General features: G+C 43.9%; 1 protein-coding gene across 4 annotated transcripts in view; it reads left to right on the forward strand.

The window, feature by feature from the left end:
- The first annotated feature begins 4,099 nt into the window (after positions 1 to 4,099).
- Positions 4,100 to 13,197, forward strand: part of FYTTD1 (forty-two-three domain containing 1) — a 32,113-nt gene continuing 23,015 nt past the window's right edge. Inside the window, exons 1-2 of one of the 4 annotated variants that reach the window (XM_031663964.1) lie at positions 4,100 to 4,902; positions 11,318 to 11,449. In XM_031663964.1, coding sequence (XP_031519824.1) covers positions 4,800 to 4,902; positions 11,318 to 11,449 — 235 coding nt within the window. In that variant the 5' untranslated portion in view covers positions 4,100 to 4,799. Of the gene's footprint in view, positions 4,903 to 4,977; positions 5,076 to 5,184; positions 5,636 to 11,317; positions 11,450 to 13,197 lie in introns of those variants that run through there. The other 3 variants (XM_031663965.1, XM_031663967.1, XM_031663966.1) reach the window with 3 other exon arrangements.

Consider the following 13,197-nt stretch of genomic DNA (forward strand, 5'->3'; position numbering starts at 1 on the left):
AGAAAACTTTAGAAAATAATGAATATATAATGATATTTATTATTCAGATTATGGTAGTGTTTTCATAGGTATTTATCCTGTACACCTGTATAAACTGCATACTTTCAGTGTGTGTCTTTTATTATCAAATATATCTCAAAGCTAAGAAAAGGGGGATTTAGGCTGGGCACGGTGGCTCACGCCTGTAATTCCAGTACTTTGAGAGGCTGAGGTGGGCGGATCACGAGGTCAAGAGATCGAGACCATCCTGGCCAACACGGTGAAACTCTGTCTGTATTAAAAATATAAAAATTAGCTGGGTGTGGTGGCAGGCGCCTGTAGTCCCAGCTACTTAGGAGGCTGAGGCAGGAGAATCGCTTGAACCCGGGAGGCAGAGGTTGCGGTGAGGTGAGATAGCGCCATTGCACTCCAGCCTGGGCAACAAGAGCAAAACTCCATCTCAAAAAAAAAAAAAAGGCAAATCAAACTAATAAAAAATTAAGAGGTGAAGTGTGTAAGAGTTGTGCCTACTACCTTTGAAGAACTGTAGATTTCTGTGCACATTATGAAAAAGGAGCCAGAAAGTGTTAACAGAAAACGATGAGGTTAAGCTGGTTGCGGTGGCTCACGCCTGTAATGCCAGCACTGTGGGAGGCCGAGGTGGGTGGATCACCTGAGGTCAGGAGTTCGAGACCAGCCTGACCAACATAGTGAAATGCTCTCTCTACTAAAAATACAAAAATTAGCTGGGTGTGGTGCTGTGTACCTGTAATCCCAGCTACAGGGGAGGTTGAGGAAAAGAATTGCTTAAACCCAGGAGGCGGTGGTTGCAGTGAGATCGTGCCACTGCACTCCAGCCTGGGCAACAGAGTGAGATTGTCTCAAAAAAGGAAAGAAAGAAAGAAAAGTTTGAGGTTGAGAAGGTTGCCAGATTTAGCAAATAAAATAAAATATAAGACTCCAGTTGAAACTGAATTTCAGTTAAACAAATGTCAACCTTCAATAATGAGATTCAGAAAATATGACTAAGTATAGAGTTTACTGCAGCACAAAGCTTGAGGATAGCCATCCAGAAACACGATTCCAGAGGACTGGGGTCAGTGCTCCAGAGTGAGGAGGCTAAGATTTCACTTATACAGGCAGAAACAGTTATAACGATTTGATTAGTATAACTTGCTACATTCCAACAAGATTCCGTTAATATTCTGTGAGGGGGTGTCATGTTCGGAGGGGTCTTATCTCTGGCACTCCTCAATCATTCCAGAGCACTTCCAGGAAAAAGCAGAAGTTACAGCCGCAGCTGCTGGACTCGTGCCACGCAGCCACGTCCCTCTCAAGGCTCAGAATAATGTAAAGTTTCAACCGCTTTAAGTTTGAATTATTTTATTTCACACAATGAAATGATTCTCTGTTGTAAATATATCCTAAATATTACATGAAACTTACTGTAGTAAAAAAAAAAAAAAAATCACTGTTTATCTGAAACCTGGGACATAGTTGTACTAAACAATTATCTGTTGTTTATCTGAAATTCAAATTTAGCTGGCCCTGCATTTTATCTGGCAATCCTGGATGTTGTTTTACCTACATTGTGTGAAACGAAGTCTTTTAAAAGGGCAGCTTCTTGGATTCCATGTTTGTTTTGACTTAGGTGAAGCTGCGGAACTGCCGCACACAGACAAAGGCTGAATGCCCTGTCCAGCACAGGGCCTTATTCGCGGTAGGTGCTGAGATATTCTTTGCTCCTCAAGCTGTGTGAAGATAGGGTGTGCATCCCTCTTGCTCACCACTTTTTTTTTTTTTTTTTTTTTTAATCCCCAGGGCCTATTACAATGCCTGACGCTCAATGAATATATGATTAAATGAATAGCTACCTCTCCTGCCCCAGAAAATTGCAGGGTTGACCTTTTAGCCCTAGCCCTTGTGGTTGGCTGATGGACTTCTTGGACAGGACCCAGTTCTGATTTCTTGGCTTGTCTTCCTCTTTATTTTTACTGTGTGTGTCTCCGTTGCTATTTTGTTCTGGTTTGTGTATGAAAAGACCTACCATTACCCACAATGCTTCACTCTTGCTTTCTTGCCTTTCCCTCTGGAATCTGGGGATTGCTCCTAGGCCCCAGGACTCTCAGCCCTTGGGGAAACCTGAAAGTCTGAAACACAGCAGCTAGGACTGTTTAATGAAATACTGCAGCATGGCCTTTGCACTGTAGAGACTGGGGATAAGGCTTTGGTTTGGGGGAGAAGATCAGGATAAAAGAGAATTTTTTTTTTTTTTAATTTTAAGACGGGGTCTCACTATGTCGCCCAGGCTGGTCTCGTACTCCTGGGCTCAAGTGATCCACCTACCTCGGCCTCCCAAAGTGCTGGGATTACAAGCGTGAGCCACCGCACCCGGCCGAGAATCTTTATTATATTAGTGGTAGGGAGGATTTTATACATTTGGCATTTTTATCTGTCCTATAAATACCTGAAGTACAAAATGCCTCTAAACTCTTAACTGCATTAATTTTCTTCCATAAAATTAAGAACTTAACCTAAGGATCGTCTCTGTAGTTTACTCCCACAAATGAGCAGAGATTGTAGAAGTTATTTCTAGTGAGAGAAGGTGAATGTGGAGAAAAATGACTTGTGCTTAGAGGATTTTGAAACTGGAAGGAATTTTAGGAATAACTTAGTATACTTTTCATACTATTATTACTTCTTTTTTCTGGTTTTGAAGATGAGTATGAGGTCCAGAGACTCCCAAAATCATACAGTGAATGACTAAAGTAAGTGAAAAAGTTATCACTCAATGAAACTCAGGTCTGGGCCCACAACCTAGTTTCTCTAGTGTTTTTTTTTTTTTTTTTTTGAGATGGAGTCTCGCTCTGTCACCCAGGCTGGAGTGCAATGGCACGATCTCGGCTCACTGCAACCTCCGCCTCCCAGGTTCAAGCGATTCTCCTGCCTCAGGCTCCCAAGTAGCTAGGATTACAGGTGCCCACCACCACGCTTTATTTTTGTATTTTTTAGTAGAGACAGGGTTTCACCATGTTGGTCAGGCTGGCCTTGATCTCCTGACCTGGTGATCCGCCCACCTCGGCCTCCCAAAGTGTTGGGATGACAGGCATGAGCCAGTTTCTCTAGATTTTAGCAGTCCAGACAGGTGAGTAGTAAAATCAAGCACATAATGCTAAGAACATACATGATATTCTCCTTGACATGCCAAATATTGTTCTCGAGTTTCTGAGTCCAAATTTTCCTCCACCATTAAAGTTTCTTGTGCCCCTTGATAGGTGTGTGGTTCACTCTTCCTATATTGTTAAGTCTTTGTCATGAGAAAAAAAGGGACAACTTGACCTTTGAGAATAAGACGTTATTTAGAATATTCCCAAAAGCCTAGTAAAAATGATACATTTCCCCAAGGTAAGACTACTAGGCTTACAAAAAAGTCATAGTGCTTTGATTTCAGCTGGAAACATAATCTGTGTGAAGACTCCTGGTTTTATTCATGCTACATATACAGGAAACGTTTGCATTTACTTTTATTGTTAAGGTGACCGCCAAATTGTCGCTGCCAAGCTTTGCTTTAAATTCAGGCATGGAAAGGGGAGCTGGAACAGCTGGCTTTAATTTTTAAGTGTGACATGCATCAGAAATATTTTAAAACATGGATCCCCAAGCAAAAAATAGTAAATGTGTCATTGGTGTTGAAGTTGGAAGCCACATGACATTGTGACATGACTGAATTAAGCAGAGGGTGCTGTGGTTTCGAGATGGCTCGTTTCTATGCTAAAGGAATTTTTGCACTTTATGAATTGGAGAGGAGAAAGGCGACAGAGATTTCCAGGTGGACAGAATGCATCTGGTGTTGTCCTTAGATGTAAATATCCGAGATAGTTTCAAGCTGTTGTGAGGATGATATAACCTAAATGCTTCCACATAAACGCAGTTACTTCAGGGAAGGCAAATGAGGTAAGAAGGGGGGGATATAAGGAAAAAAGTTGTCATGCAGGAATTCATCAGATATTAAGTTGTTTTTCCGTAGGGATGATTAAAAAGTAAACGAACCCTTCTATCCATTCCCAATGCAAATGAATTAGAGGAAAATGCAGCTGCCTCAACAGAGGTACTTACCCCTCCCAAGGGAAGCTGACGTCTTATTAGGGTAGTAAACACCGTGCCAAACGTTTGGAGGGTGCCGATTGAGAGATGGTACAGATACGCGAAACGTTAGCGTTTACTTTGGATGTTAAGGTGACGCAGGAACCGTCACTGCAGCGTTTGCTTTGCGTTCAGAGGCGGCAGCTCAGCGCAGCTGTAGGTGGAGGAGCGTGCAGGGAGAGGGGAGCTGGGATGCGGCTGCCGTCTGCGCTCGCAGGGGTCTGTCCTGCCTCCGAGGCTGCACTGCAGTGGGCGTGCAAGGCTCGCGTGTACCGAAGTACAGGGGACCTGTCTGCAGCAGGAGGGACTCGAAGGACACGGAGGATTAGGAGATCACCGAAGGCACACGATTCACAGGCGCTCGCGGTCTGGCTCCCCCAGTTTGGGCGGAAACTCGAGCTGCTCACAACGGCGGTCCTCGCGAGCGCCCAGCGCGGCGGCTGCAATGCCTCGTCCGGTCCTGCGAGGGCCGCTAGGAGCGAGTCACGGCGCGGGGCCGCTCTGGTCGCCCGCGAGCGTCGGTGGCCCCGCCCCGCCCGCAGCCGCGGGTGGAGGCGGAGGACGGCGCCGGCGCGTGCGCGCTCCCTCGGTGCGGCGGGCTGCGTGCGCGAGTGGGAGGCGGCAGGCCTGCGACTCCGGCCTTCCCGGCGCCCGCTCCCAGCGCGACGTCTCCAGCCATGAACCGCTTTGGTACCCGGCTGGTGGGAGCCACGGCGACCTCTTCGCCGCCGCCGAAGGCCCGCAGCAATGAAAACCTCGACAAAATAGACATGTCTTTGGGTGAGGGGCCTAGTTGGACCGAGTTGGAGTGCGGGGGAGGGCGCGGGCGGAACCAGGCGGCGCGGTTTGTGGGGGCGGGGGCGGTCGGCCGCAGTTGCCGCGGAGTTTTCTCGCGGGTGGGCGGACCCGAGCGGAGGCCCGGAGGACAGCCGGGAGCGCAGGCTGGACGCCAGGTGCCCGGCGGGACCGCGAGGGACCCGGGCGTCCCCTCGGCCGCGGCGGTCGGAGGAGGGGCTGTGGGGGCGGGGACCGGGGCGCTGCGGGCCCGGAGGTTCGGAGGGTCGCGGGGGGCGTCTCTTCTCCCCCGAGGGGCTACGGCTCGCCGCCCGCCGGCTCTTTGTGAGGAGGGCTCCGCGGGTTTCCCCGGAGCGCGTTCGCGGTGGGCGTTATCCGGGAGCCAGCGGAACGGTCCGACCGACCGTGCCCTCTGAAGAAAGACCTGTGAGAGCCCGGCCGGGCTGCGATCGGGTGAACCGGGGCCGGAGCTTTCCCTGGTCGCCGGGCGTTCCGGGCCGGCGCGGGCCCTGGCTGCCGGGCGCGACTCTCGGGCCACCTCCGGCCGCGGCCCCGGAGCGTGTGTCGGAGAGGAAGCGGCGCTCGGCCGCCTGCGGGGTGTTGTGTGTTGCGCGCTGCTGGAAAAGCACGGTCTCCCTCTCCAGGCCTCAGAGTTAGCTCGTGGGGAGAAGGCAGCGATCTTGGAAGGAGACATTGCTGTGGCTCGCTGGGAAGCCAGGTCAGGCGTGGGGCTCTTGAGCGTGCCTAAGGGCCGGCGTGGTTTCTTGTCGATTATGTAAAAAGCGGGGGGTTGTTGATTCCTTTGAAATTCAGCCCTGACGCTACCCAGGCAGCAGCCGCTGTGGTCAGCTTGGCTGGGCTGAAGTACGAACATGTCTGTCGGGGTTCGGTGGCGTTGGGTGTAAGTCAGCTCTGCCAGCTCTTCGGCCGGCAGCTTTTCGGATGTTTAAAAGTACCTGACTGGTGGATTCCGAGGCGTACCGTTTCCCAGGACGGTCTTTGGGGTAATAACCGTCTGGGAAACCTTCTTTCGGTTGTCATTTCTTCCCATTTGTCTTGTGTGTGTTTTGTTGTGGTTTGTCTGGTGGAACATTTTTGGTTCCAGGTGAGAAGAGAACTGTTGGTTTCTAGGATTGCCACAGTCAATATGTGAATTTAAGGAAATGATCAGAAATAATAGGTTTGGCCTCAAGTCTTGCCTAGCTGCTGGTTAGTAGTGAGCTTGTAAGAAATGAGAAAGCCGGGGCTGGGCGCGGTGACTCAAGCCTGCAATCCCAGCCCTTTGAAGGCGGAGGCGGGCAGATGGCTTGAGTCCAGGAGTTTGAGACCAGCCCAGGCAACAAGGTGAAATCCCGTGTCTACTAAAAATACTAAAATTAGCCAGGCGTGCTGACCGCGTGCCCGTAATCCCAGCTAAGGCATGAGAATAGCTGGAACCCGCGGGCGTAGGTTGCAATGAGCCAAGGTTGTGCCACTACGCTCCAGCCTGGGCTGTAGACAGAGACCCTGTCCGCCACCCCCCCCCCCAAAAAAATGAGAAACCTTTTGAGGTAAGGCCAAGAAATAATGTAATAATGAATATTTATATATATATTGATTGCTTACTACCTACCAGGTACTGCACTAAGCATTTTATGCATTAATTCAGTTTATCCTCATAATAACTCTGTGAGGATTGTACTTCTAGCAGAAGATCGAGAGCATGGAACCCAGAACCGCACTGTCTCAGTTCAGGTCCTGGACTAAGCATTAAATTAAATTAATTAATTATTTGAGATGGAGTCTCGCTCTGTTGCCCAGGTTGGATTGCAGTGATGTGATCTCGGCTCACTGCAACCTCCGCCTCTCGGGTTCCAGCGGTTCTTCTGCTTCAGCTTCCTGAGTAGCTGGGATTACAGGCGCCCGCCACCACTGATGGCCGGCTAATTTTCCTATTTTTAGTAGAGACAGGGTTTCACCATGTTGGCCAGGCTGGTCTCGAACTCCTGACCTCAGGTGATCTGCCCACCTCGGCTTCCCCTACAGGCGTGAGCCACCGCACCCGGCCAGCATTTTGTATATTAACTCAGTTTATCCTCATGAGAAGTCTGGGAGGGTTGTACCGCTAGTGATGGACAGCGTGAAATCCAGATCCACACTGTCTCAGTTCAGGTCCTGTCTCTGCCACTTTGTAGCCATGTGACCGTGGGCAGATGATTTCCCAGTGCCTCATCTGTAGAAAGGTGATAGTAATTAGTATTTATCACATAGGGTTGCTGAAAACATTAAATGAGTCAGAAGGCATGTGTGAACTGCTTAGAACAGGACCTGGTATACAGCACTGTATTTTTCTACGTACTCTCTCTATATGTGTGTGTCTGTATATATGCCTTTATTTTTCTACATACATTTTATATATATGTGTGTCTGTATGGCTTTATTTGTATACATACGCTATATATATGGGTATGTCTATATAGGCCTTTGTTATTTTTCCACATACACTATGTATATGTGTGTGTCTGTATATATGGCTTTGTTATTTTTATACATACACTGTATATATGTGTGTATGTCTGTATATATGGCTTTATTTTTATACATACATTATATATATGTGTATGTCTATATAGGCCTTTATTTTTATGCTACACTATATGTGCGTGTATGTCTGTATATATGGCTTTATTTTTATACATACACTGTGTGTGTATGTCTGTATATATATGCCTTTGTTATTTTTATACATACGCTATATATATGTGTGTGTCTGTATATATGCCTTTGTTATTTTTATACATACAGTTTATGTGTGTATGTCTGTATATATGTCTTTGTTATTTTTAATACTACACTATGTATATGTGTGTATGTCTGTATATGGCTTTATTTTTATACTACACTATGTATATGTGTGTATGTATATGGCTTTATTTTTATACTACACTATATGTGTGCATGTCTGTGTATATGGCTTTATTTTTATACACACACTATATATGAGTGTATGTTTATATATGGCTTTGTTATTTGTATACACACACTATATGTATGTATGTATGTATATATGCCTTTCTTATTTGTTGTTATTTCCATTTTATAGAAGTCTGAGGCATAGAGAAATTAAGTAACTTGCTTGAAGTCATACGAGTTAGTTAAGTGGTAGTACCAGGATTTCAGTCTGGTTCTAGAGCCTCAAACTGTTTTACACCTAGATTTCTTAAGTTTCTACATTTCCTGTTTGCTTTTTGTATGTGTTTTGTTTGATGATTAGTACGTTCAAGTGAAGAAAATCAAGGGGTCGTTCTCTTGGAGGTAGCAATGAAGTGCTGTGGAGAGCTGAAGCAGCTTGATCTCTTTCTTTCCCCCAGGAACGTACAGCAGTCTCTCTGTTGCATTTTGGTGAGAATTTTACAGAAATGGGATGAAGAGATGATCGTCTATCTTAGACAGTTATTATGCTTTGTGAATGTTTAATCTTACCAGGTTTGCAGAGGTTTTAGAACCTGATTTTTTTGTTTTAAATCATGGCTTTGCTAGGTGTATTTGAATTTCATATTGAGTACCGAGTTTACCAATAGCTGCCCTCATGGTTCAATTTCTTAATTTGAAAATGGGTGTTATGATGATACTTGTTTCATAGGATTGTTGTGAATTAAATGAATACATGTCAGAACTGTTGGTACTAACGTTACTAATGCCTGTACTGTAGTGCTTACTACCACCACTACTGCTGCTGCTATTACTATTACCATGTATATTCCCCTAGTGCTAGGGGAGAAGCTTAAAATAGCTCATTGTAAGGAATTTTTAAAAAAAATTCTGATGCCTCTGTATCTATTCATTGGGCAGGAGAAAGCCATTTTCTTTTTTTAGATTGAGAGAAGCCCCTCAGCCATGGTAGCTCATTTGACTTATTTGAAGATATAGGTAGTAAAATGTTGAAATGTGAAATGTAATTTTGTATTTAATATGCTCTGCTACTTCTCATTTTTAGTTATATTTAGACTTTATACGCTGTATTTTATTTTATTTATTTTTTCATACGGAGTCTTGCTCTGTTGCCCAGGCTGGAGTGCAGTGGCACGATCTTGGCTCACTGCAAGCTCCGCCTCCCAGGTTCACACCATTCTCCTGCCTCAGCCTCCCGAGTAGCTGGGACTACAAGCACCCGCCACCACGCCTGGCTAATTTTTTGTATTTTTTTAGCAGACACGGGGTTTCACTGTGTTAGCCAGGATGGTCTCGATCTCCTGACCTCGTGATCCGCCCACAGCCTCCCAAAGTGCTGGGATTACAGGCGTGAGCCACCACGCCCGGCCCATATGCTGTATTTTAAGATTAACTTTGTTAGTCAACATTGTACTTTGCCTCTTTTTTGTTTAATGCTCCCCAGACCAAATTCATTTTTTTGATTTACTCTCAAGGCTTGAGATTTTAGACTTTTGATGAAGAGTAAGTAGCACTTTGTTAAAGGAAAGCAGTGTCTCATAAAGAGTGTCTTCCTAAGTATTCGCTTGATGCTTGTTGAGATGCATGTTTATATATCTGATGTTCATGAGACCTTTTAATTTTTTACAAAAGTTTTTGAGTGCCGTTAACTTTGATGAACTGTGAACTCTTTCGCAGTTGGACATTAATTTTAAGAAGACAACTAAATACTTTGGGGGAGATTTGAGAGATTTTGTGTGAATATTTGAGTGTAATTAAGAGTCTTAAAGATTAGAGATGGGTTAGGTAGAACAGTAATATATTACAAAGGACCTTCAAGTTATATTTCCTTCTCTGACTTCTGGAGAGACTAATTATAGTGACAAAAAAATTTGAGTTTATTAGTTTTGTAGAGTTTTATTAAGAAGTTGTTGACTGTATGCAATTTCTTTGTTTTATTTGCTTTCTCAATTATCAAATAATACTGAAATTAGGACTGTGGAGAAAATGTGTGTGTGTGTGTGTGTGTGTGTGTGTATATATATATATATATATTTTTTTTTTTTTTGAGAGACAATCTTGCTCTGTTGCCTAGGCTGGACTGCGGTGGCATGACCGTGGCTCACTGCAGCCTCGAGCGCTTGAGCTCAAGGAATTCTCCCGCCTCAGCCTCCCGAGTAGCTGGGGCACGCACCACTGAGTACCGAGTACCACAGGCACGCACCACCATGCCTGGCTAATTTTTAAAAATTATCTGTGGAGATGAGGTTTTGCTGTGTTGCCCAGGTTGGTCTTGAACTCTTGGGCTGAAGTAGTCTCCCATCTCACCTCCCAAAGTGCTGGGATTGCAGGCATGTGCCACTGTGCCCAGCTGGATATTTCTTAAAGGAGTATGTTTGGCTTCTGGTAACCTCTTTTAACAGATATAAATGGGAATCTGGAGCACATTTAATTTTCTGGTCTTCACCTTGTTCTGTTGTGGTATTTTTGTTTGTGAATTACCTTGGGGCAGTTTGGTAGTATGTTTGGAAGTAATGAGGCTCAGGTCCGTGTAGAAAGAAAAATAAGGTAACCTTGAAGTACTTTGCTAGAGGTGAGCCATTAGTATTTTTTTGTACTATACCTTTATTATGGCACTTGTTTAATTTTGTATTTGCTATTTGCATGTCTGTTTCCATCAGTACTTTTAAACTTACTTAGAAAAGGGATCGTATTTTACTTTTCTTTCAGTTACAGCACAACCTGACACATATATTCACTGCATGTAGTATATGCTCAATAAATATTGGCTGAATTTCAGCATTTAGTATTTTAGTTGAATGGTTTAATTTTTGATTACCTACATATTGGAAGGTGGTCATCTTTTTTTCCTTTTTTTTTTTTTTTTTTTTTTTTTTGATGGAGTCTCCCTCCATCACCCAGGCTGGAGTGCAGTGGTGCGATCTTGGCTCACTGCAACCTCCGCCTCCCGAGTTCAACCAATTCTCCTGCCTCAGCCTCCCGAGTAGCTGGGATTATAGGGGCATACCACCATACCTGGCTTTTTTTTTTTTTTTTGTATTTTTAGTAGAGACAGGGTTTCACCATGTTGGTCAGGCCAGTCCCAAACTCCTGACCTCAGATGATCCTCCCACCTCAGCCTCCCAAAGTGCTGAGATTATAGGCGTGAGCCACTGTGCCCGGCCAGAAGGGGGTCATCTTTAAAAAATGGAGGCTTCTGTCATTATGGAAAGTAAGTAGGAATAACTTTTGTAAACAGGCTTCTGCTTAGAGTCATCAGGTAAAGAAATACTATGGCTAATAGCACTCTTCATTAATTGGTAGATCTGCTTTGGGCTATTGAAAAATGACTGATTCTTGTTATCCTCTTATGGAAGTGCTTTCAAAATAGAAGAGAAGTTAGGAACATAGGAAATCTATCAGCTGGAAAATGAAACTGAGTAATTGAGTTAAGTTAAAATGAAAATAATTGGCATTTCCTCTATCATAGATGATATCATCAAGTTGAATCGAAAGGAAGGGAAGAAGCAGAATTTTCCAAGACTAAATAGAAGACTCCTCCAGCAAAGTGGTGCCCGGCAATTCAGGATGAGAGTACGATGGGGAATCCAACAGAATTCTGGTAAGTTTTGAAAGGAAGCTTTAATGAAAAGCTGTTATTTGTGTGTTCATAGTGTACTGTCTTTAGCGTATGCTTAATGTGGAGGAAATGCATCAGTACTCTTTGTGTTTTCTGTTTCCTCTATGACTAGGTGTTTGTTTAGATCTAAAACCTGGTAAAAATTTCAGTAGCCTTCAATAGGCATAACACTGTTTCTTAAACATTTAAGTCATTTAAAAGTAACTTCAGTTTATACATAGTCTAAATTATATTCAGAGTTTAGAATTGCAAAGGATCTTATAAATCATGAGCTCCTATCTCCATCCAAGTGAGATGTTCCTTTAATAGTCTGCCTAATGGATGACTAACTCCAGCTTAAATATATTCAGCGAAAGAGCATACTACCTCACAAGCATGAGCCACTGTGCTTGGCCTCTTAATTTGAATTAAAGCATGCCTGGCACTTCAGTAAAGTTATAGAAAGCAAATTCTCTTTCGTATATGAGAACTCTTTAATTATGTGGAGACTACTATTACATTCTGCGTAGAAAATGACCTTCAGACTCCTTGTCTTATCATCCAAGAACTTTAGGATTTGTTGAATCTTCCAAAGGTGACACTCAGAATTGAATGCTTTAGATATAATGTGGATCTCTATACATTTAGTTATTTTTGACAATCTGGAAGCTTATTTATTTATATTTATGTTATCTATAACCGTTATATACTGCCATTATATATATATAACCATTTTTGTATTTATATTATTTATAACCATCTCGATTGTAGGCCGTAATTGAACACTAATATATATGGCTTGTTAACTTCTTTATCAGCAATATCAGAATTTTAGAATAAATCTTTGTTCAAATAAAAGAACTAAACCTTTTTCAGATATGTAAAAATATGTTTGACAAACTAACTTCCAAATTGATTTTTATTCTATATGTTGAAAAACATAAAAATAATCTCCAGTAGGTTGAACATAATTCTGTGTTTACAGCTAATATCCCATTGTATCCTCAAAATATGTATAACTGAAGCCTAGCACAGTGGTTCATGCCTGTAATCCCAGAACTTTGGGAAGATCAGTTGAATCCAGGAATCTGAGACCAGCTTGGGCAACACAGGGAGACCCTGTCTCTACAAAAAATTTTAAACATTAGCCAGGTGTGGTAGCCTGGGACCTCCTTCTGGTCCCAGCCACTTGGGAGGCTGAGGTGGGAAGATGGCTTGAGCCTAGGAGATCAAGGCCACAGTGAGCCATGATGGTACCACAGCACTCCAGCATGAGACTCTGTCTCAAGAAAAGTACATATAACTGAGATTGGGCCCTAAAAAGAAACTATTCATCTGTAATAATTTTTTGAATAGTTGAACCTAAGGGAGTGAATTTCATGACAGGTATTTAACTGTAGCAAATGAAGTTTAGTTCCAGTGATTTATATTTACATTTTTTCTTTGAGATGGAGTTTCGCTCTTGTTGCCCAGGCTGGAGTGCAATGGCGCGATCTTGGCTCACTGCAGCCTCCACCTCCCAGATTCAAGCGATTTTCCTGCCTCAGTCTCCCAACTAGCTGAGATTACAGGCATGCGCCACCACGCCCAGCTAATTTTGTATTTTTAGGAGAGATGGTGTTTCTCCATATTGTTCAGGCTGGTCTCGAACTCCCAACCTCAGGTGATCCACCTGCCTTGGCCTCCTGCCTCGGCCGCCCAGAGGGCTGGGATTACAGGAGTAAGCCACTGTGCCCAGCCTAAATATTTCT

This window comes from Papio anubis, chromosome 2, assembly GCF_008728515.1.
Source record: "Papio anubis isolate 15944 chromosome 2, Panubis1.0, whole genome shotgun sequence".
Taxonomy (NCBI): Eukaryota; Metazoa; Chordata; class Mammalia; order Primates; family Cercopithecidae; genus Papio; species Papio anubis.